The 25,196-nt window shown below is 41.1% G+C and overlaps 1 protein-coding gene across 4 annotated transcripts in view; it reads right to left on the reverse strand.

The window, feature by feature from the left end:
- The window catches only part of CPED1 (cadherin like and PC-esterase domain containing 1), a 433,838-nt gene that overhangs the window by 381,926 nt on the left and 26,716 nt on the right, over positions 1 to 25,196 (reverse strand). For all 4 annotated transcript variants that reach the window (XM_088457671.1, XM_088457670.1, XM_088457669.1 and 1 more), the window contains exon 2: positions 20,542 to 20,734. In XM_088457671.1, coding sequence (XP_088313797.1) covers positions 20,542 to 20,734 — 193 coding nt within the window. The remainder of the gene's footprint in view (positions 1 to 20,541; positions 20,735 to 25,196) is intronic.

The following is a 25,196-nucleotide window of genomic DNA, read 5'->3' on the forward strand; positions in this document are numbered from 1 at the left end:
GTAGTTCACCTGTAAAAAAATGTTTAAAAAAAACACAGGACACACACACCGTGACAGTATAAGTTTATTAAACATACATACACACACACACATGTACACATACTCACCTATGTAACCCTGTAGCATCGGTCCACTTGTCCGGTAAAGTATCCATAGGGGACCTGTGAAAAAAAACATACTCACCATCTCCTATGCGAGGTTCTGTCCTCTTCGTTCCAAAGTAGGCATCCCCGGACTTGGCAAAAAAAAACAAACGAAAACGCGATCCACGAACTTAGTACCGTTCTATAGAACGGTACTTCCCGAATGAGAGCTTAGCGGCGGGGTATCACCATGGAAACCCCGCTGCTAAGCGTTCATTGGCTGAGAGAGGCCATCTCCCGTCTCTCTCAGCCAATGAACGGCTCCCTCCATTGTAGTCAATGCTGGGAGCCGCAAGGTTATTAAAGTTTACCCTGCGGTTCCCACCATTGACTACAATGGAGGGAGCCGTTCATTGGCTGAGAGACGGGAGATGACCTCTCTCAGCCAATGAACGCTTAGCAGCGGGGTTTCCATGGTGATACCCCGCCGCTAAGCTCTCATTCGGGAAGTACCGTTCTATAGAACGGTACTAAGTTCGTGGATCGCGTTTTCGTTTTTTTTTTTTGCCAAGTCCGGGGATGCCTACTTTGGAACGAAGAGGACAGAACCTCGCATAGGAGATGGTGAGTATGTTTTTTTTCACAGGTCCCCTAGGGATACTTTACCGGACAAGTGGACCGATGCTACAGGTTACATAGGTGAGTATGTGTACATGTGTGTGTGTGTATGTATGTTTAATAAACTTATACTGTCACGGTGTGTGTGTCCTGTGTTTTTTTAAACATTTTTTTTACAGGTGAACTACAGGTACTAGTGGGCCCTTAATGCCCTGCATGCTGGTACTTGTGGTTCTCCAAGTACCAGCATGCGGGGCAGGCTAGCTGGGACTTGCAGTTCTACTTGTAAAGACAATGTTTGATATTCTTTATTTACACCACACCACACAATCAACCCGCCACCCACCGCCACCAGGGGTGGCGGGGATAGCCCCGGGCTATCAGCCTGGGCCTGGGGTGCCCTGGAGAGGGTGACCCCTTTATTGGGGGGGTCCCCAGCTCTCCAGGGATCCCCGGCCTGGGCTGACTAGCGGTCAGGGTTGATGCTGCGGCTGGGGGGCCCGGTGAAAGGGCTCCCCTGGCTGTGGCATCAGCCCCCCGCTAGAAAAAGTCCAGTGCTGGTTCTGGAACATACAGGGGAACCCTACTCATTTTTTGTCCCCTATATTTCCAGAACCAGGACCGGATCAGAGCCCAGAGCTGGTTGCGCAGAATACAGGGGACCCCTACGTCGTTTGTCCCCCGTATTTTGGCAACCAGCGCTGGTTCTGACTAGCCCGGTGCTGGTTGTGCTTAAGTACAGGGGACCCCTACGTCATTTGTCCCCTGTATTTAAGCACACCCAGCACTGGGTTACTAATGCCCGGGGCTGGTTGCTCTTTTTTGGGGGGGTGCACGCCATTTTTTTCTTTTTTTACACAGGTTTTTTTTTTTTTTTTTTACCACAGCAGCACAGACGGGTCTCACGGACCTGTCATTGCTCTGTGCCAATCACACAGATGCATGTAGCACGGATCTCCCGGGTTCGTGCTACATGCAAATGGGCACCATAACGCTGATTGGCTTCCTGTCTGCCACTGCAGTGCCACTCCTAGATGGGCCACGTGTTTGTGCCGCCCCCTTGTGTCGCTTAGCATAGTCATCCAGCTTCCTCGGTACAACCTTTTGGCCTAAAAACAATATTGTGAGGTGTGAGGTGTTCAGAATAGAGTGGAAATGAGTGGAAATTAATGTTATTGGGGTTATTAATAGCGTAGGAACAAAAAAAGGCCCATTTATGTGATTTTAGCGGTTTTTTTTTATTTTTTAAGAAAAAATCCAGATCCAAAACACAAAACCCAGAACCCAAAACACGGAAGGGTGGTTTTGGCAAAACCAATCCAGATCCAAAACACGAAGAAAGATCCAGATCCAAAACCAAAACACAAAACACGAAAAGTGTCCGGTGCACACCCCTAACTAAAACACGAGGACATGCACTGAAACTGGAGGGATATACTGTAGATTCAAAGGAAATTTGAGGAAAAATTACTTCACAAAAAGGGTAGAGGAATAACCTCCCATCAGAAGTGGTAGAGGCTAAGACAGCAAAACAATTTAAACATGCTTGGTAGAGGCATAGGAATATCCTTACAATGAACTAATGATCACATAGGGATGAGGTTACCAAAAGGTAAAAAAGGGCAGACTAGTTGGGCCAAGTTGTTCTTATCTGCCGTCAAATTGTATGGGGTCAATCCTATTAGGTGCGAGATGCGAGTTGCGATTTTCACTTCGAATTTGCATAGCAAATTCATTTTGCAATCCAATTAGCAACTCGCACTGAATCAGTCAGACTGAATTCGTAACTTTCCACTCGCACCTCCCTGAGGGTGAGAGATGGAAAGGAAAATCTTTATTTTAAGGTTAAAATGTGGGGACACTGTGCTGAACCCCTTGGCCACGCCCCCTAATGACTAATTAGGCAATTGGAAGTTTCTAATTAGCTTATTTAGTCCAATAATTACATGTCTTTTTTGAGGTAAAAAATTTTTTATTCAAATTACCCCAAAATCAACTTTTTCGTTAGTTTAGGCACCCCAAATTTAATTACGATTATTTTTTAGTTGAAAAATTATTGTTTTTATAATTTTTTTTTCATTTTTCAAGGTGCCCTCAAAGTACCCCAAAATCACCCTTTTTTCCTACTTATTTTTGCATTTTTTGTTTAATTCATTTAAGATTAAACTAAAAAAGTTTGTTTTTTATAATTTTCTTGCATTTAAAAAAAAAAGCACAAATCAGCCATTTGACACCATTTAAAATCCTACAGTAACTTCCTAATGGCCACAACCAGCCGTCTATAAAGTCCTGCTAACGAAATTATCCATTTTGAGGGGTCCAGGGTGGTCTTCCCACATTTTTATGCATTTCTCGCAAATCTCATTTGGTAGTCAATTTGCACCCCTCCGCTGCGAGTAGTGCGAATAGGCATTTTTAATTGGATTGGAGAATTCTCGGGAGCGTGCTTCGCGGCGAAGTGTATGATTTTAAAGAAACAAATTTGCTTCTTGCAATTCGCACCTAATTGGATCGAGCCCTATGTTTCTATGCACAAAATGGCAATTCTGTCTACACAATCTGAATGTAGCTTGTGTGCGAAAGCCCAGTAACTACCCAATTGACCACTTCACCTGCAAGTAAAAATGCGTCTGAGTTACGCTGACTCATATCACCCATACTAATGTATACTTAGCTCCAGAGTATGTGTACTTTTAAAGAGGCAATCATTTCAATGGCAAAAACAAGCTGGTTTTGCCATTAAAATGATTGCAAATTTTAAAAATACAGGAAGACTCGCAGGAGTTCCCGCAGTGGAAGCATTAAGGGGGGTATCCACTAGACGATAAAGTTGAACGATTGAACGATAATGATAAAATCGTTCGATAATCGTCTGAACATCGTTTGAACATCGTTTGCAAATCGTGCAGTAATTGTTTCTAACGATGTACGATGCGCGCTCCCGCTGGTCGTTTGATCGTCTCCTCCATCGACTGAACATGCAGGTCAATTTCACTTGATTGCTTACAAATCGTTTACACATCGTTTACACATCGTTCACGCTGAACGATCAAACGATGAACCACTATCTGCCCACTATAGCTGAAAACTCTCAATCACAGATTAAAACAACATAGTTTATTGTTATATCTTTTGCAAATCGTTTGCATATCTTTTGCAAATCTTTTGCAAATTGTTCAGAGTGGAAGATCATATTTCAAGGGAAACTTCAAGGGAAAATCGTTAAGATGTTGGACAGGAATAAAATCGTCTAGTGGATGCCCCCCATTAGATAAGCCTGTTCAAGTTTAAATCTCTCTGCACATTTATATCTGCCCCACCTGCAGTGCAGCATGGATTTACCAAGGTGCAAAGATATGTGAGATTTTTTGCTTTACTCCCATCTCAGAATCAGCCCCTTAGTGTTTGTATATTTGGCACAATATGCATGTAACTATACAGCAGTCCCTGAGCATGTACTTCTATAGTCAGTATATAACTCAGTGTGCAAGGGAATGTCAGGGGATCATTTTAATGAAGATTTTAGTAGATTTTTGGCACTGTTTTCCTAACGATGTTAAAAACCAAAGAGGGACGTTGGCAGATTGAAACCATTCTTGCCACCATAACTGATTTTTAACTAGGTTTGACTAACAGTGGCATTACTATCATCCAGGAGAAGTTTGAGTAACTTTGCTAAACAACATCTGGTTATGATTTGTACATTTCAATCCAAGTCTTCTGGAGGAAACTGTTCTGTTTGTGTTAAGCCAAACGAGACACAGGCCTATTGTTTTCTCTAGTCATATTAAAGAAAGAGAAAGTGAAAAATGTCGGAGGTCAGCAGAAGATCATATGTGCATCTTATGACTGCAAAAGCAAAAAGTCACCACAAAGAACTGCCTACTATCACACTGCAGCCACCCACTGTAAAACTGCTGATCATGCGATGCTCATTTTTATATTAAGTAACTCATGACATTAAATGTTCATCATAACTGTCTTTGTTTAAAGTACAACAATTATATATAATGTGCCTATTACAGTACATTGGTTGATCTGCTTATTTTCCTTCCCTTGCCTTAATAATTTACATTTCATTTGAAAATATTGTCTGACACCACTTATCGCCACCTTTAGTCTGGTGGTATGTTAATTTGGCTTTACTAGCTATGAGAGTAACTGCAGATTAAGGGGTCTATTTACTAAGCAGTGTTAGGAGACAGTGAAAAGTGATAAGAAAGTGATAAGGTACCAGCCAATCAGCTCCCAACTGTCATCTCACAGGGAGTGTTTGAAAAATGACAGTTGTGCCCCTAAGGCACATCTACCTAATACAGTATGCTGTCTTTATAACTTGCAGTTATTGGAACTATCCCTCCTACTAAGCATAGGGACTGATTCTGAGTAACACGCAAAGTGACTGTATTTGCAGCCAGACGCAGAAGCCAGATTTATTACTTTATTCTGTTCTGCTAATGCGTGGGTCTATGCATCTACAAATGGAAAGCTTTGCTACCCATTGATTTTACGTCATCTGCTACATCATCATTATTAGTATCGGCACTTGCACTAGCCCCATGATAGGTACATGTGATCCATCAGAGACAGGCTTCCATTCCCCTACGCATGACTCAGATATGCACAGAGCGTTAGATACATGCCTAAGACATGCCCATGACACTCCCACAAGTCATGGCGTTACTGTGCGATTGCAGTGTCGCCGCCCAGTTTCCGCTCCAGATGCACAATTTCACAAAAAGACAGATCCAGCTTAGTGCTGTCTCACTCAGATAGGATGGACATATGCGTCATTTGGATTCTGTGCATGCGTTCTATGCAAAAACTCACCGTTTGTGTCCATGCACTGAGATTTGTCCAACTCAGCCTCATAGTTTTGTTTTTACACTCAATTCCATATAGAACACCCTAATACACCTAGGTCTGCTCTACAACTGGACCAAAAAATATTTTGTGTGCTCTCCATGTCATTATGTCATCCATCACATATGGCACAACAAAGGCATTCAGAGTTTAGTGCAATTTTGCAGATCAAAAAGATAAGTAAAATATAGGCCACAAAATGTACTATTACCAGGTTATTTTGAATTGGAAGATACAAGCAACTGAAAATAGTCTGTTTGAAGGAAGAATATGGTTGAAGCAATACATGCCTAGAGCGCATTAGGACATTAAGCTGCATACTAGATACAAAAAGGAGTGTCCGCATTGCAAAATAACTTATCAGTAATATAATTGTTGTACAAATTAATTATTATATATCAAAATCTCAAAGCTGTGCAAAATTACCAAAAATATTTTGAATTAATAAGGGATAGTGCACTCTGTTTATTTAATTAGATGAAGCATACAAAAAGAGAAAAGGGATACACCTAAAGAGGTAATCTAATCAACAGAAATAAAAATTAGCTGTTATTATATATTAACTGAATTACAGTCTGATATCAGGACTGTGTAAATGTACTATTGTTCTTTTCTTTTTTTGAGGACCTTTTTAAAGCACTATGGGCTCTATTTACTACAATCCGCATTTGTAATGCAGATTGTAGTGCAATATTACCGACTGAATTCGCATTGCGAATTCAGGCAATATCACAGGGATTTACTACAAATCTCTTACAGGGACAGAGCTTGCGATAAAGCTCTGTCCCTGAGAATACAGCACACTTATCACAGTATTTTCGCAAAAAATACTGTAACAAGTGCCGACGCATGCGCCGACCATCGCTAAGCCCCGCCCCTGGTGCTAAGCCCTGCCCCCCACGATCTCGGACCCCCCACGACCCCCTCTCCCTTAATTACACTTACCTGCAGTCATCGGTGCTCTAGTGATGTCCTCCAAGACTCCGGTCAGTGACATCCCATACTGCACTGGGACTCGGTCAGGTGAAGACCGGGCACCAGTACAGGCTGGGAGACCAGCTGACCGGAGGGAGGACATTATGGGAGCCCCGATCACCGGTCTTTATTTTTACAATTTTTTTTCTTTTTTTAAGCAGAGATCAGCATGTGGTCTGTTTAGACCACGCAGCTGATCACTGGGGCCGGCTCCGGGCTCTGCCCGTTATAGCGGGGTAGGAGTCTGGTAACCAGGGGGAGACCCTGAATAATGCCACCTCCAGGTGGCGTTATTATCACAGGGCTTTCCCCGGTATTTTTTCACAATTTATTTTTAGTAACTTTGGCCAGATCACATTTCCCATTACAATTATGGGAAATGTGATCTGCTTACTAAAAATAAGTGATAATTAGGGCTTGGAGTAGAATTATACAAATTCTACTCCAATTGCCCTGTAGTAACTTTAGGTGATACTAAAATAATGTGAAAAAAGTGTGAAAACACCCTTTTTCACTTTATTTTAGTAAAAATAATGTTAATAAAAAAATGCCCTAAGACCTACTATAAACCTTACATCTACTTGGTTTAATATACATCAGAACAGTATTAAAATCGACCAAAATAGAACCAACATGCCCACAAAATCGACCACAGTGTTTCTATTCAAAATAGATAATTTACTAACAGTAATTTTTGGGTTCCATTCTGATTTCGATGGTGCACTGGTTTCTATTTAAAGTTCTAAATGTGTTCTATTCACCAAATCGACCAAAAATCTACCAAAAATCTACCAGAATGGAACCAAAATTATACAAAGGCATACTTATTGGCCAAAACATGTCACATGCACTGTATTATCCACATACACCTTAATCTCAGTGCTAATTTGCATATCCAAAATTTTTTAAATCAGTGGTATGCCTTTAAATGCCTGATTTATACAGCCAGAGAGCCCCACGTGTTTCTCTCCCATATTTTTTACCATCATATACAGTTTTCAGACAATTCTACATTATTTAAAATCAAATAGAACTATTTCTGATGGTTCTATTGAAATTGTCGATTTTGGGTCGATTTTCAAATCAACTGTTAGTAAATGAGCTTTTTCTACTGATGGCTATGGCAAAGTACCAAAGGTCTATTTGAAGTTCTATTTGTGTGTGATGTCTAATTTCTGGGCATTTTGAGGGGACGGTTTTGCCATTAGTAAATACCTGATTGGGAAAATTACCACCAAATCACCTTAAAATCACCACAATATACAATGGAACTGAAAATCGACCCTCAGTAAATTTCCCCCTTTGTTTATTATGAGCAACTACTAGATACTTTTCTAACAACTTACTTTAGTTTCCAAGCTAGTACTGTAAACTTAACATTAAACAACATTTCTCATGCACTGTTACTGGCACATTCAATTATTTGAAAATTCCAGATTTCCTTTGTTCCCTTTCAAGATATAATAGTATTAACTATAATACCATATGGGCTATAATACCATATAAGTTCCCCTAACCATTTAAATCACTTTTCCTTCTTCATCTCCACACATGGATATTCTTTTATTAGTTTTGAAATATTTTCCTGTAACAACATCTACCAATCAGTAAAGTGGACAACCACAATAGAGATTTTCATTATAATTATAAAAGCATTTTTTTCATTCTGTGGATTAGAGTTCATCTGTAGGTGTATCGCCTTTTCTCTTACTGGGCCGAATTCAATTCAGTGCGATGATGAATAGCCGCGAGAGGGAGCTCCCGAAGCTATTCAATACATCGCGCTGTTTGGGCAGCTAAAGGAATTCTTCTCGCACCTCCTTGGGGATGCGAGGAAAGATCCGACAAAAGTGCCAGGTGCGCAGATGTTTGCCGACTTAGTGCAGCGTTAAAAGCCGCGCGCCTGGCACTTTAGTCAGAGAATGCCGGTTAAGTCGCAAGAACCAGCATTTTCTGACTTAACCAATTCCCGACCAGGCACACTGCGCAATGTACTGAATAGCTGCGGGAGCTCCTACCTGTGGCTATTCATCATCGCACTGAATTGAATTCGGCCCACTGTTTGGTTTGTATACCAGATACACCAGGCATCATCAAAAGAACAATAGAAAACATAAATTGATTAAATTAAATTGATTAAAAACCCCAGCATAGCTCCTAACCCCCTTTCTCCTCCACCCAAAGTAACACCAGTGCTCATACCCTTATATGATTACAGTTAATGGGAGGAGATGAACAGAATGTAGACACCCTGCAAAAGCTGCACCCAGCACCACTGTATGACAGGCTGGTACAGTAGCATGAGGTCATCCTTTTGTAGCATTACTCAGCCTAGCCTATTCAATATTCGTCCGGATCGCTGCCCCCTCTAAAAAAAAAAGGCCCCATGATTGTAAGTGCAGCAAGCATGGGGTTTGTTAGCTTTACAGTCCATGTCAGCACAATACGTGTACATTTGTTTGCAAGTTAGTACGGTTAGCTAGAATTACAAGTGGTACTCATGTCTGCCAGTGTTGTGTCAAAAGTCCATCCATCCCTGCCCCTCCATCCCTCCCTTCCTTTCTTCCTTCCTACTTCCTCTTTATGGGTTATCAATGAACTTAATTTTATCAATGAAGTTTATTCATAAAATGTTTCAATAAACTTCATATATTTCATTTGTTTATTCTAAAACTAGTTTCCAAAATAGTGGCCTCCATGCTTTCTGAAATCAAATCACTCATGCCTACTGAATTTAAATTAAGATATAAACATTTATATTTCATCTCTGGTCTGGCAGATGAATTCTACATCAAGGACAGGCCAGTCTTCAGCTCAAGCATTCTGAGGCTAATAATGTATTTAACTGTAATTTATAGGAACTCAAACAGGCATTCAGAAGGCTAGGGGTGTCAGCACCATGCACAATATGCTGTTAGTGTGTGATGTAGTATCAGTTTAGATTGATATATTATCAGCAAGGAGAGCTTTCTATAATAGCTTTACTATTAAATAATACAATGTTTTTCGTTAAGTACTCTAGCTGTAAAAGCTATGCCTAACACCAAGGATGCAATGTGGTAAAATAGTATATAATCAGCATTAAAGTGATTGGTTACCTTATTTATGCATTACAAACAAACAAAGACTGTGGGGCCTATTCAGCAAAACTAAATGGCCTGGTAACCATGTGGAAACGCTAGTTTCTGCATATTTTAGTTACCAGGCCATTCATTATCAGGGATCCAAAACTTTGATTCCGAGAACAAGCGCCATCTTCAGACGGCGCTTGTTTTTGGATCCATGCTCTTCCTATGGGAAGCAGTTTTGGGGATACGAAGAGGGATCCCTCCGCCGTCGCCTCCTCACTACCTCCCCGGTGGCTGTGCGCATGAGTGACCCGATGTCACGCATGCATAGCTGGGCTGACGGGGAGGAGGCAAGTACTGCAGCTACATCTGTAACTGCGATACTAAACGAGGGTACAGCTGCTTTCGGAGCAGCTGTCCCCACACCGGAGCAATGATGAATTGCTCCGGTGTCACGTTTCCACCACTGTGAGTTGGATACTTAAGGAAACTCCTTTATCATGTAGTAATCACTACTATCCCAATGCCCAGGGAAACAAATGAGCTGGCCTAATTTTTCTGCAACAAAATTGTTCTACATTTTCACCTTATATGGTGATCATCTTCTATGATATTCTTTGATAATGTCACAGCTGAGTAGAGGGGAATACAGTTTATTAGAATTAACTAGATATTTATAATATCTAGTAAGTTATTATAATTATCTAGTTATATCATATTATATTATAATATTAGTAATCCCTAGTAAGAGAAAATAACATGCTAATCATCTTGACTAGGTTGCTAATCCATACCTGCCAACTTTCTGGCCGCTCCTTCCGGGAGGGAGCAGCCAGATCGGCAGAATGGGGGGGTGCATGGCCGACCAAAGGGGGAGTGGCTGGGTGGGTGACATCACTTGTAGGCGTGGTGGGGGTGGGGTCACACGATCGCGTTAGTTTGGCCCCGCCGCCCCCACTACACAATGCCGATAAAATAGGCATTGTGAAGCAGGGGGTGGAGCCAAAATGACGCGAATCATGTCAGTGCCCCCCCCCCGCTGCGGGGATTGCAGGGGTTATTGCGGGGGGGATAGGAGGGGTTGGCGGCAGCCGGGAGAATTGCCTGCCTTCCTGGGAGGTTGGGAGCGGCACCTGATTTTTGGGAGGCTCCCGACCAAATCGGGAGGGTAGGCAAGTATGTGCTACTCCCACTGCTGGTCAGCTATACTGTACCTGCTCAACATCTACACTCTCAGCATCAAACCAGATTAAGGGTCAAGATCACTGAAGTCGAGGGGGTCGGGGCAAGAGACTAAACTTTTTAGACTGAGCAATACTGGTCAGTTAAATTAATGGACAGGGGATATATACATATATATAATGCATAGTGGAGGTTATGTTATTAATTTCAATAAGATAAAATGATTAATTGATCCAACCCGTAAAGAGTTAATATGTATTCCAAAATGCCTAATATCTATTCCAAAACAGCTTGTAATCAAAGGTAATTACTTCTAAAGGCAAAAAAACTTGGTCATGCCAATTTAGACCTTACATGAAATGAGGTAATAACCTTGGGGGATAAAAGGGAGATCCCTGGCCCAGGCACCATTCATTTCCAGACTGGTGAACTGAGCAGAATGCTGAGAGACTGATATTTTGAGTCTAGGATAAAAGTAAGTAATCTTTGCACTTTTATGATTTTACAGAATAATTAGTGTAGACTAAACTATTTATTTAAGTTACTATTGTTTAATAGGCTTACCTTCCTGGTGGATTTAAATCTCCAGTAGAAGTACTGTAGATAACCATTTGCTAACAAGACTGACTGACTGAGAGACTGACTGTTTGATCCTATGCTAATAGTAAGTAGTTCATGTTTATCCCTCTATAATTTTACATAAGAACTGGTAGAGTCCAAACCATTTATAAAAGTGATTTTAAGTTTTTTTAAGATTGTAATGTGCCAATTATATAAATGTAATTGCTTTATTTGTATAGAGATAAACTAATAAGGTCCATTGTCAAATGACAGATGGTATCCAGGATTGCACCACAAATGTGATTAAGAGTTTGGAGGCATACAATTATCTGAAGCCCAACTGGGATTAACACATACACCAATTCAGTAAGTTCTGAAGCTATATTTATCAGCATCTAAATGTTGTAGGAGTTCTATAGTTGATTATCATTATGAATGCTTGTCCATATGTTACATGTACTAGTTGTCTTTATATATACCAACATACTTTACGGCTAAGAGCCTAGATTATGAATATTTTGCTATGAAGTTTTTAAACTCATGCTGCATGTTATAACTGTTTGAAAAATGTATTATAGATCAATTATGTATATGTACATATATTATATAAAAACCTACGTGGACTTTTCATTATGATTATGAAAGTATTATGTTTGTACTTGTTGTTTATGTTTTGATACCGAGACACCCCATTAATATCTTAAAGATACCCCTGAGGAAGTCATTTATGACGAAACACGTTGGATGACAAGATATCAAGATCCAAAGTGGGCCCTTCAGGCTCTCAAAGAGCTTGTCCCTATAAAGGAAGACAGCAAGTATACTAACATCTGTCCCACAGTGGTCAAAAGGTCTATGTAAATATGTGAGAAAGCTTTAAATGTGATTTTACATTTTTTTTTATAAAACTGTGCACTAAAAGGAAAGAAGGTTATTAGTTGTATTTGGATGAACTAAGGTTAAAAAGGTCTCATAGTAGGCCCGATAGGAGGAATAAAAACTTCACCCTTATCACCTCACAACACTGTCAGTGGTTCCCAAACTTTTTCGAATCACGGCGCCCTAGAGTATCAGCATTTCTTCCACGGCACCCCTGGGCCAAAAGTTTCTTATTGAGAAATTCAGCAAAAATTAAATTTCGTAAATTGTGCTTATGACACCCTTAGGTTCAGTTATGTGGTGGTTGACAGGGCTGCGCTTCTTTTTGTCCACATATTTTTTGATTGACAGTCATTAGCAGTGGTTTTGCCTATTATACTGACTAAAAATTATTTTATTTGGTATTGGACCACCAACCCAAGCAACCTGCAAGTGTCCTGAGGCACCCCAGTGTGCCATGGCACCCAGTTTGGAAACTACTGCTCTATGTAATAGGGACAAAAATTATTCCATATGAAGGGGGAATTCAACCCCATATAGAGTTTTGCAATCCATTTTAGGCACTCCCCAAAGAACCAACATTATCATATATGTATATGTATATATATATATATATATATATATACGCACAAAATGGACAGCACTCCAGGGACTCCAGAAAAAATTACCACAGCGCACAGCTGAACAGACCAACTTTTCAGACATCTACTACATCTTTTTTCAAGGGCCAAGGCCATTTAGAGATTAATGGGGTCCGAGTATTGGGGGCATGGCCAAATCTGGGAGGTGTGGCCATACCGCTTCCAAAAAAAATACAATGCGCTACATTGTGTGGTGCAAAGGGGGACATTTGTTAACCTCAGAAGCTAGCATGGGCCCTTTCAACAGGCCCGGGCCAACAGTACCTATTCTACCCCCTCTTAGCCGGTACTTCAATGCTACAGAAAAATGTAGATACTTGTGTCTGGTGCCTTCAAATTTACCAAACCAGAGAGGGAAAGATTAATGTAGAATTGCATCAGGAATAGCTGATGAAAGAACTTTGAATAGAGTTATGAAATGTGGATAAACCTATTGGGGTCTCTTGCGTGTTTGTACAAAATATCCTGAGTGTCATCGATTGATCAATAATATATATTTATTTTTCTATAGATAGATAGCTATTGGCATATATTAGAATCACTGTTTGTTCCTTAAATTAGTCTTCACCCAGCACTTGCACTGAAATTGGGGATGCTCGCACACACCAAAGTCAGAATTGCTAATTGCAGAAATATATTTGGCCATGCAAGTACATTTTTACGGATATATAAACCTGTATATGTGTCTAGATTATAAACTAGCAGAAGTACCCGGCATTGCCCCAGTTTAAATCTTCAACTTATTAGGTTTTATTATGTGGTGCTGGTCCTGGTAAATACAGGGTGACCCTATTCATTTTTTTCCCCTGTATTTCCAGAACCTGGACTGGATCAGAACCTAGTGCGGGGGACCTCTATATAGTTTGTCCCCTGTATTTTGGCAACCAGGGGTGGTTTTGACTAGCCCTGTGCTGGTTGTGCTTAAATAGGGGGACCCTACATCGTTTGTCCCCCGTATTTTGCACAACCAGCACTGGGCCACAAAAGCAGACGCTGGTTGCTCATTTGGGGGGGAGGCCATGCATTTTTTTTAAATTTCACTCAGGCTTTAATTTTTTTTTTTTTAAATACAGCAGCACAGAAGGATCTCACTGATTCATGCATCTGTGTTTATTTTTTTACAGACAGATGCATGCATCACGTCTCTCCCTGATTCGTGAATGCATCTGTCTGCTATCCTGCATGAACTAAAGATCTGCAAATCTTTAGATCGTGCACGATAGTTCTTGTGACACATCGTGCAGCTGTTGCTGCACATCATTTCCTGGAGTGCTGGGGAGCTGCCGGGGAGAGTTCAAGGGAAATCACTCATGATATTGTATCATGAGCACATCGTCTAGTGTCAGGGCCGGATTAACGGGGGGGAGACAGGGGCAGTCGTCCCTGGGCCCCCACACTTATCGGGGTTAAAGTGGGCTCCGCCCGACGCCGCAGGGAGGCTCTATTTGCCAGGCGCCCGGTGACATTTTGTTAGTAGCGGGTGCCTGGCTCCCTTCCTGGACGTCTCTCCAATAGTGCAGAGAAGCAGCCAAGCGGAGCAGACTGCAGCAGACTCGGGAGCGGGGCTTAAGGTAAGTATTAGGTTGGTTTTTTTTTGTGCAAGCGGCTTTACTACTGGGGGCATAACTTGGGGGGCATTACTATTAAGGGCACTACTACTGGGGGACGGGGCATTACTACTGGGGTACTACTACAGAGGAAGCGTTACTACTGGGGGCACTAATACAGGGGCATTATTACTGGGGCCTTACTATTGGGGGCGCTACCACAGGAGGCATTACTACTGGGAGCACTACTAATGGAGGTATTGCATAAGGGGCACCACTCCTGGGTGCACTACATAAAGGGTACCACTACTGTGGGCTCTGAATATGGGGCACTACCACTGTGGGCACTGACACTACTGGGGCACTGCAAAAGGAGTACCTGTCATGACCAGGGTTTTGCAGCGTGGAGGTTGTGGTCCTCGCCGGTGGGAGCGCTGTGGCGCGGTCCTTCCAGTGAGGGAGCTGGCGCATTGAGACTGGCATTGGGTGTGTGCGGGGTTCTGCCAGCATTGGACCATCCTGGCAAGGGTAAGTCTAGCACCATCTCAGCATCACAGGTACATGGGACATAGTGATCCTATTCTGATGTGTCAGGTGATCTCTCCAGCCACTCACACTCTGCTGCTGGGTACTTAAGGGGGTTTGGAGCTCCCTGTAGTTGCCAGTGCAACGTGTTTCACAGTGTCTGCTATGTGAGAGTTCCTGCACTCCTGGACCTTAGTGTTGTGCTCCGGTGCCTGCCCTAACTCCTTGTTGGCCGCTGGCTTCCTGCATAGCTGCACCACTCTGCATTGCCTTGCTCTCTGCTAGAGATCAGCCCTGCACCTTCCACCAGACCCACTCCTGCCTGAACCTGTCTCCTCAGTTAACCCATTCCTGCGCAGTCATCTCTCAGCATTTCTGGATTTCCCTTCAGCCAATACCACAGCATTTCTGGATTTCCCTTCAGCCATTATCACAGCACCTCTGGATTTCCCTTCAGCCATTATAACAGCACCTCTGGATTTCCCTTCTGCCATTATCACAGCACCTCTGGATTTCCCTTCAGCCAATACCACAGCACTTCTGGATTTCCCTTCAGCCATTATCACAGCACTACCAGATTTCCCTTCAGCCATTGTCACCGTATTACCAGATTTCCCCTCAGCCATTATTACAGCATTACTGGATTTCCCTCTCAGTAAAGGTGCATACACACATAACGATTTTTTGAACGATTATCGTTAAACGATATCGTTTAACGATAATCGTTTGAAAAAATCGTTCACTTTCTGAGTCAAACGATGACCGATTATTGTTCATGCGCGTTCACGTTTGTAGTTTGTAGTTTGTAGTTCAGTCAGACTTGTCAACTCAACGATTTTCATTAAGTTAATATGCAAAAATCGTTTGTAGTTCATAAAAATCGTTCATTACATTTAAATGAACATAGTAAATGAACAACTTTAGTAAACGATTTTAGTTCATTTTTTCAAGGTAGAAAATCGTTTACTAAAATCGTTCATTAACTCAATCGTTGTGTGTGTATGCAGCTTTACTGTTCAGCATACTTGGATATTTACTTCACTTCCACAGCCTAATTGGACTCACCTGATTCATCTGTCACTGATCTGGACATTTGTTTACTCCCATCCACCTCAGTCTCCTTCAGTCACATATTACTCTGTCATTACTGGACTTAAGTATATATTTGTTCATGTCTACCAACAGTCACATTAAACAACCCACCTCTCCGTTTAAATCAGTTCTGGTGTCTGCTCCTGTTTCCACCCCGGGTCCACAACAAACACAGGTCCTAACAGTACCACTACTGTGGGCTCCGCATAAGGTCCCCATTGCACATACCCCCAGTTCGTCCACATTTAATAGAGGCCCCCACATGTTTGTTGCCTAGAGACCCCCATAGATCTTAATCCGGCCCTGTCTAGTGTGTATGCAGCTTTAGATTGCAGAATACACATGAAATACTCTGCTTACTCAATTGAACCAGGAGAGGGGCATTGAGAGTTACTAGTAATCCACATACAGCACATATTTCATTAATTCAACTCTTATACACAGTGTCATTGCTATACTCATTAAGCCCCTACTTGGGGAAATCACACAAATATTTGCATAGCTGTTGAGGTATCATGATATTGCTGTTTTGAAATTTCAACCTGACTTTGGCTGTTGGTTGCTACAAAGTAACAGCAGGCGGCAGAGAGGACTGTAACATAACAGAAAAGAGGAGCAAGCGGTTGTACCTTCACTACTCACAAACGTTTCACATTGTGCTTATCCATATAAATTCTTGTGAACCAGGGATATGTTTGGTGCAAGTGCGCACTGAGGGCCTGATTCAGAGCCGCTCGTAAGCGGCCGAGCAATGTACGCTCATCTGCGCATGTGTATGGGTCGTAATGCGCATGCGCCAACCAGTCATTGCGGTTGGAAATCGAGTGCTCGCAAAATAGCGAGTGCCTGCTAATTTGAGTGACAGGATGAGGCGTTTGTGGGTGGTAACAGGGGAAGGTGCTTGAAAACGGGGAGTGGTGATCTGAACGCAGGCGTGCCAATCGGTCAAAATGGGCGTTTTAAGGGTGTGCATAATTAACAAAGCAGCGTCATCGACCACGTCACTTGGTTGTTTCTTAGCCTGAACTGTTCGCATGTTTGCGGTAGGAAAATCCAACCACAAGCACTGCGAGCAGTTCATACGCCTTTCGATGTACTCGATTAATCAAATGAATAACGGAGATGACGTAGGATGCGAGCGGCCAGGGCACATCTTTACAAAATAGCGATGGCATGTTTCGTTCGCTCGCTCAGACATAGAGGCGTCAACAGACCGCAAAGAGCGAGCGCTCAATTTAAATAGCCGGCCCCTTTTTCTGAACGAGCGAGCGCAAATAGCGTCCGGCTCTGAATTAGGCCCTGCACATAATAACAGCTATAAAACCAAGCGTACGGATATGGGTGGTCCAACAGCAGAGATGTGTGCAACTGTTCATATGGGAAAATAATATATACAGTTAGTTCTGTGCATGCAAAGTGAGAGTAATAATGTCCAACTTGTGTTTCACTCTGCATCAGACCCTGCGCATAGAAGACTGCACCCATCATCAGAATGCTATAGAGAATCTCACATATTTGTGGATATCATTAGCAAGTTTATCATATAAGGGGACTTTCATTTTAGATTGTAGTGGTGCTTTAAGTTCAGGTATATAACCTGGAACACAAATGAATAATCACTAAAATAGATGTGCACATGGATTATTTTCTTTTAGACATGTTTTCATTTTTATTTCTTTCCAGTATTGTACAATTGTGTTAATCCAAAAATAACTCCAGTGAAAGGTTTGTAACCAATCAAACCGATAAGTCTATACCAAGTCATTTTCTTCCACGGAATTTATATCAACCATGTGTACAGCTTGTCATAGTAGGCTTGTGATAAGGGTCTCGGGACGATTTTATGATGGGGGGGACAACAAAAAGTTGTTCTGGTGCCCACCCCCCCTCTCTTCCCCCCTCCTTCCCCTCCCTCTCTCTCTCTTATCTGAGCCTCTGAGTGGCAGCAGCGGATGGTCAGACTCAGGCTGCGGGTGTGCTTTATAGCAATAGGTTGCACAGCCCCTGCACCACAGGGAGGATAAGGAGGTGTAATGTAGGTTGTTTTAACTTAAAGACTGCACATTACACCTCCTCCTCCATGTAGTGCAGGGGCTGTGCAGCTTATTGCTATATTGCACAGCCCCTCACCGTCCATGCGGCTGCTGCTCCTTTCACATATTTGGGGGGGAGGAGGGGGCAGGCTGCCCCCTTGCTCCCCCCATTCAGACGATCATACTTGTGATTGAAAAGAGAGATTTCATCATTCAAACAACATTTGTTATAAGAAATTGTGTGTCAAAAGTATTCTTAAGAATAACAAATGTGATGTTTTCCATGTTCATGTAAAAAATATTTAAGTCTGTTGAAAACTTTAAATCTAGAATCTTGCAATAAAATGGTCCATGGAAGTTAGTGATATTTTTCCATATAAGTCAGACAACTGGCATTTGTCCAATCCAAGCTCATTCCAAAATAGAACTCTCGCAAGAGAGAAAGTGTTTCAGGCAGAATTTGGAACAAAACAAATTACAGTGGATTCAAAGTTTTCATTACCCATCTTGTTATATAACATCTGCCTCCGCTTCAGACAAAAATAAATAAATAACACAATGATTTTAATGAGAATTTTAAATTTGTAAAAATATTTTTCAGCACATAACTTCATGACCTTGAGAAAATGATGCAACCATAAAAATACTTATCTGGAAATGACACTGGATCAAACTTTGTAATTAAAAACTAGTAGTCAAGATAGAAAATGTACTGTATATTACTGAGCCCCATTAATAAGTTTCTAAAGCTGGCCATACAAGATGTAATGGGTCTGAGTCTGTCGCAGCGGCAATGGCAGACGCAGTGGAACGTCGTTATTGGTATGCGCATGCATCTGAGTCGCAAAGCCATGTGTACCAATTTGTACATAAAAGTCACAGGACAGATTTGGACGCATGGTAGTAGAAATGTGAGGGATGTTCCTGGATGGTGACTAGGAGAAGAGAAGCACTATCTGCTAGTCACACACAGGACAGGCAGTCCCAGGGTGAGGTGTTTTCTCCCCATGGGACTGCCAGCCTGGAACGTGATTAGTAGAGAGAGCTTCCAGTGGGAAGTCACTCCCATGTCTGCCCTGCTTTGCTTCTAGGGGCTGCAGCCTATGCGATGTTTCTACGCATGCACCAGTATGCCAGTGTTAGTGCGCATGTACAGGTCCTGGCACCTGCTTGATCCATTGGGCAACATTAGCAGTCCGGAACTCAGAACGTCCGGAATGCAGCTCAGCGGGCAGCCCCCTCGTCAAGAAGGATAGGAGCTGCCGCTGATGAGGACACATTTCTAGTTTGAAGACATACAGCAATGAACAGCAACTTGTTAGGCTGCAGGCAGACAGATTCATTCTGGTCTCCACTGCAATGGCATACAAGTCTTTGGCGAATTACATTATTGAGTAATATGGACATTTGTTTACATTTCATTTAAGCTACTATTTTATTAGAATGACGGAAATAGAGCCTATAGAGATGTCTAATACACAACATTAAGGGCCTGTTTCTGAGCCCAACACAAGTCCAAATACGGACACATCTAACGACTTTTGCATACTGCATATGCGCTGCAACATACATATACACTGTAATGAAGACTAGTGCGTGGCTAGTTCTCTGTTCGAGATATGGGCATTTTTGGGTGTCAATTAGGAAATGGACCAGTCCAGAGTTTCCCTAGGTGCTCCGTGCCTGCACTACTGGAGTAATCAGCAGGCTCAGGCATGAAGAGGCCCGGACAGAGCAGCACGTGTGGACTCACGATGTCTGCGTGCTGCGACTGAAGGACAGAGGAGCAGAGCAAGCAGAAGATCCAGGGCAGGTAAGTGTGACTGCTGGAGTGACATGCAGGGGAGGAAACATAGTGGGGAGAGCTGAGGGAGGCCATGAGTGTACCTGAATATGACAGGATGCATAGCTTCTTTGTAGATGAGTTGAAAAACACAGGTACACAATTCATATACAGTACAATACAGTAAATGGCTGGAAAGTGTTGATTATTTAGATTATTATTATTATTATTATTATTATTATTATTATTATTACTACTATAATACATATATTATCCTTTGACCCACAGTACTATACAATGTACATAAACAGTATGAGCAAAACAAGAAAAAGTGACATACAGCACAGAACATTGAAGGATAGGGACATGGTTTATAAACATTGCTGCATCAGCAGGCATAATACCCAAATAAACAGCAGGCGGCAGAGCCCAAGTACATGCTTGTGATGCAGTAGACGAGGTGGAGTTTTCCTAGGGAAGCTTAGTGCCAAGGAAAAACTCTTACAGGGCACAGCCCTATAGACAATCAGTCTTAATTAAAAATGAAATTATGACTTTAGATTGAATGGTTTACTCTATAAATTGTATGTTACTTTATTGAACCAAGGCATTAATTCATATTTTCTAGGTAAAAGAGCTCCATTTCCAATATACTGCTAAATAAGACTATCCTGCACACATATGTACTTACCTTGAGTGTTTTGGTTGTGCTTTACGAAAGCTTTGATACTGTCAACATCTGTAAATTGTAGGGTTCTGTATCTGTGGTGAGCTAGGATTCGCTTGTACAGGATGGATTCCTCATTAGCAATAGAGGGATGTATATGCAACAAGACTCTTTCCGGAGCACTGTACACTTGTTTCTTCTTAAGTCTGTCTTTATACTATTAAAATAAAATGTATATTAGCATAGAAGAACTGGAATCAAAAGTATATATACTGTATATATATTTTCTATGTATTATAGGAAAATAAAAAATAGTCCACTGAGAAGCTAAACATGGGTTACATGTAAATACACAAATCAGTGGTTATAAGGACACAATACACTGGAGGACCACACCCTTAAATGCAAACAGCAGTTTACCCTTAAGATGGGTACACATTGTTCAATCGAATGGCCGATATAACACAAGCGCGTCAGAGGGTGTGTACCCCCAATATGTCTGTTATTGACGTCATTCACAGACATATCGCATCAGCTGGGCAGCACAGCAGATGGCCGATATATCTGCAGATCACCCGTACACTTGCTGCAGGGACCCGGCAGTGATTGACAGCTCAACTGGGTGAGCAAACTTAAATGTCAGCTCATTTGTGATGTTCGGCCCGACACACCGGGCAGATGATTGGTAAGTGTATATGCACTTACCAATCGTAAGATAAGTTGGCGGGTCGGCCGGTTGGTGTACCCAGCATTACTTAAAGGAAATAGGTATAAATGCCACACACTTCCTCCTATAAAGAGCCCATCGGGGGGGAAGGGGGGGGGGTAATTCACTTAATATGGTGATATGCTTGTTTTTACACTCTAAGGGGTAAATTTACTAAAGTGAGAGTTTTTAAAAGTGAGTTTTAAAAGTGATGTTGCCCATGGCAAACCAATCAGATTCTAGCTATTGTCTTCTAGAAGATGCTAGATAAATGTTAAGTAGAATCTGGTTGCTATGGGCAACATCACTTTTAAAACTCACTTCTAAAAACTCTCACTTTAGTAAGTTTACCACTAAATGTGAGTGTTTTGGAGCAATAAAACCTTCAAATTATTTTTTAAGGTGTTGCATTATTGTTCTTTTTTGTGTTGCTATGAGTCTTGTAGTTACATCATTTATATGCTGTGAGGATCAAGATATAAATGATCCTTTTGGAGGCTAAAGTTACCATTTGACATAGGACAAAGGATTGATACCTATACTCCATACAAGAGGACAAAAGATCTGCGAGGAACTGTGTGGCATTTTATTGCGCATGTTTTCGGTGTTTGCTATTTATTATTCATATGTATTATAGGAAAACAAGCCTTTTGGTGTGCAAAAAGAACACGGTCCTGGAAAAAACAGGAAACATAGAAGCCCTACCTATTGTACATATTGCACATTCTCAAATTCCGTATTAAATGCTAGAGATGCTTGAATTGATTCTTGAGCTGTTCTTCAAACAGCTCTTCCAATTAATGCTACAGTTTGCAAACAATTTATGCAAGGTGAACTGGATTGAGCTTTGATTAGAACATGTTTGAACACCATAATATAGCAATTTCTTAATTGTTTTCATGAAAACTTTGAGCTCAATCACAGTGATATTCAGTGTTTGAATGATAACTATCTTTAGCTATAACTGCTAACTTTGAAAATTAAATTTGAACTGTAACTTTGTGTTCAACAGTTGGCTCCAAGCTGAACTGGTCCATTAAAATGGTCATGTTGCTGATAAATTCTAGGTCTATAAATTGACCAAATTTGAGATAATTTTCAACCAGTTTGAATAAATTTAACTGGCTATATATTCCCTCTACCCATTACATTCTTACAAGAATAGGGCTCAGGCTGCTGATATATATAATTTAATGAAGTTGCCAGTTTCGGACTTGTGAGGCATCTATTTCCCAAACTAGAGACTTGTCTTCATGCACAGTTGTGTCTTTCTACTCTGGTTAGAGCCCATTTGTGCTGTTCTCTGAAGGGAGAAGTACACACCGTTGTAGGAAAAGTTCAGTTTCTTGGCAATTTCTCGCATGGACTAGCCTTCATTTCTAAGAACAAGAATAGACTGTTGAGTTTCACATGAAAGTTCTCTTTTTCTGGCCATTTGGAGAGTATAATCGAACCCACAAATGTGATGCTCCAGATACTCAACTAGCTCAAATGAAGGCCAGTTTTATAGCTTCTCTAACGAGCAAACCCGTTTTCAGCTGTGCTATCATAATTGCACAAAGGTTTTCAAGGGTTTTCTAATCATCCATTAGTCTTCTAACGTGTTTAGCAAACACAATGTACCATTAGAACACTGGAGTGATGGTTGCTGAAAATGGCCCTCTATACACTTATGCAGATATTCCTTTAAAAACCAGATGTTTGCAGCTAGTATAGTAAATTTCCCACATTAACAATGTATAGAGTGTATTTCTGATTAATTTAATGTTATCTTCATTGAAAAAAATAGTGCTTTTCTTTCAAAAATAAGGACATTTCTAAGTGACCCCAAACTTTCGAACGGTAGTGTATATATAATCATACTTCTAAAACACTGTCTGGGAAAAACTAGTGTCTTTGAACACAAGGCAATGTCTCTCTTGCAGAGTTCTGCTTTGTTTATAGAAACTACACTGTTGATCGCTAAACCTGACATTTAGCCATTCCAAGGGGCCAGAATGTAGCTCTATTTTTCTTGGCTTAGAAGGATTTTGTTTCTAAAGTAGAGAGATGTGTAAGCTATTTTCAGCCAACTGACAGAGAACATGTACTTTTATATACAGTAAATGCAGGCAGTTCAGACCACATACCTTCCTGTCATCTTTCTACAAACTTTGCAGTAACAATTAAGGCTACTCTATTTGAATTACAGAGTTGACAATGCCGAGCATACTTGTAGAATGAAGAACAATAAAGTAAAGTAATGTAGAACTATAAAGACATGTCATGTATTTTTTGTACCACAATGTAGAAGAATCTCACATGTGCATATTCTATATATGGTAAGTAAACATTAATCATGTATCTGCAAATATATACTTAATAGCCTTGCACAACTGTTACTTTAGCCATATGAATAGAATAGTAATACGAACTCTAGCTTGGTTCTGTGGGTGGAAGTGGTGCATGGCACATTGGCACTATAGTATGTAACACCTTAGTGTTGGCTACTACTAAAAGGTAGGAAGGATGTCAACCTGATATGATTATCACTTGGTGTCCAGTACCTAGGGATGGAAAACAACATCATTGGGCCACATAACAAAATTTGAGGGGAGAACTGCAATGCTGTCTGTCCTCCCAAGGCCATGTTCTGCTCTTCTATTTCACATTCGCTGAACTTGCTCTCAGATGATAGAATGTACAAGCAGTGGCAAACTACCAGTGCCATTGAAGAGGGTGCAGTGGCTATGTGGCAAAATTAGGGAAACATTCGGTCTCCATTGTCCCTTGACTAATACACACTCACCAGGCCAGACAACACAAATAAAACAATAAACCTGATCCATAAACTACAAGAACAAATAACCCCTTCTTTAGAATTAGCACTCAACACACAACAAAACTGTAGATGGCATTTCCTGGCCTATCTTGTGTCACCTCTGTGTTATTCACTGAAAGTTTATTAAAGGAATTTTCAGATTTATAACACTTTTCTTCTGCAATGGTTATTGCAAATGGGATCAACGCATGAGGCATGGCTGTCTTCCCTTACCATTCACTTTTGCCCTGGGCATTGAGCAAACATAACAGTACTATAAAACATGTCAAGCAGAACATAAATTGTACTATATGCTGATAACAAATGACTGATAATAATGCCTCCAAGGCACCTATTCCAGTATTACTCTTCCCAGAGTCAAAAGTCGCCTTGGAACAAAATTTCCCCTTCCAATGGCACCAATAAAAATAAAGTACCTCTGCATGAACATTACTAAACAATACCATCAGCTCTTTCAAACAAAATAACCTATAATCGCTCTCTAATACTAAAACAGACTTGAAACATTGGGACTAAAAGTATATTTCCTAGATTTTCAGATGCATTAATGCAGTAAATATTAATTTTATTACTGAAACTGTTGCAGCTATAATAGGTTCTTCCATTTCAGATGCTTTCCCACATATTCAAATTAAAAAACACTACAAGGACAAGGTTGTGGTTCCTACAGCACCTTGCATAGTGTTGTGGGTTGGGCATCTTAAACTTAGAAAAATACTATTTAGCAGTGCAACTTACATCCTCCCCAATGAATTCAATGGAATGCACAATGATTCCTGCTATGGCTACCACAACATCATTGGACCAGACAGCTAAGATTTCCTGCCAGTGTGGGATAACAAGAATAAACTATTTTCTATAGTGGCAGCTCTCTCCCCATAATCACAGTTTTTACAACCCAGGGCAAGACATTTTATTCTTTAGACCTTGGATGGTGAGCAATGTTAAGATTCTTAAAGTAGTTAAAACATTCATGAATATTCCCACTGTTCTCTGACCTCCAGCGTCAGTTCAATATCCTAAATTGAAACTTTTACCAGTTTATACAACCAAAACATTTTCAAACTTTATTCAGAGGCCCTTTAGAACAGTTGAGTCCCTATGGAGGCAAGAGGCCTTGATGAAAGGATTAGATTCAAAGTATATGGTGAG

Source organism: Taudactylus pleione, unplaced genomic scaffold (genome assembly GCF_031769625.1).
Source record: "Taudactylus pleione unplaced genomic scaffold, aTauple2 ptg000041l, whole genome shotgun sequence".
Lineage (NCBI taxonomy): Eukaryota > Metazoa > Chordata > Amphibia > Anura > Myobatrachidae > Taudactylus > Taudactylus pleione.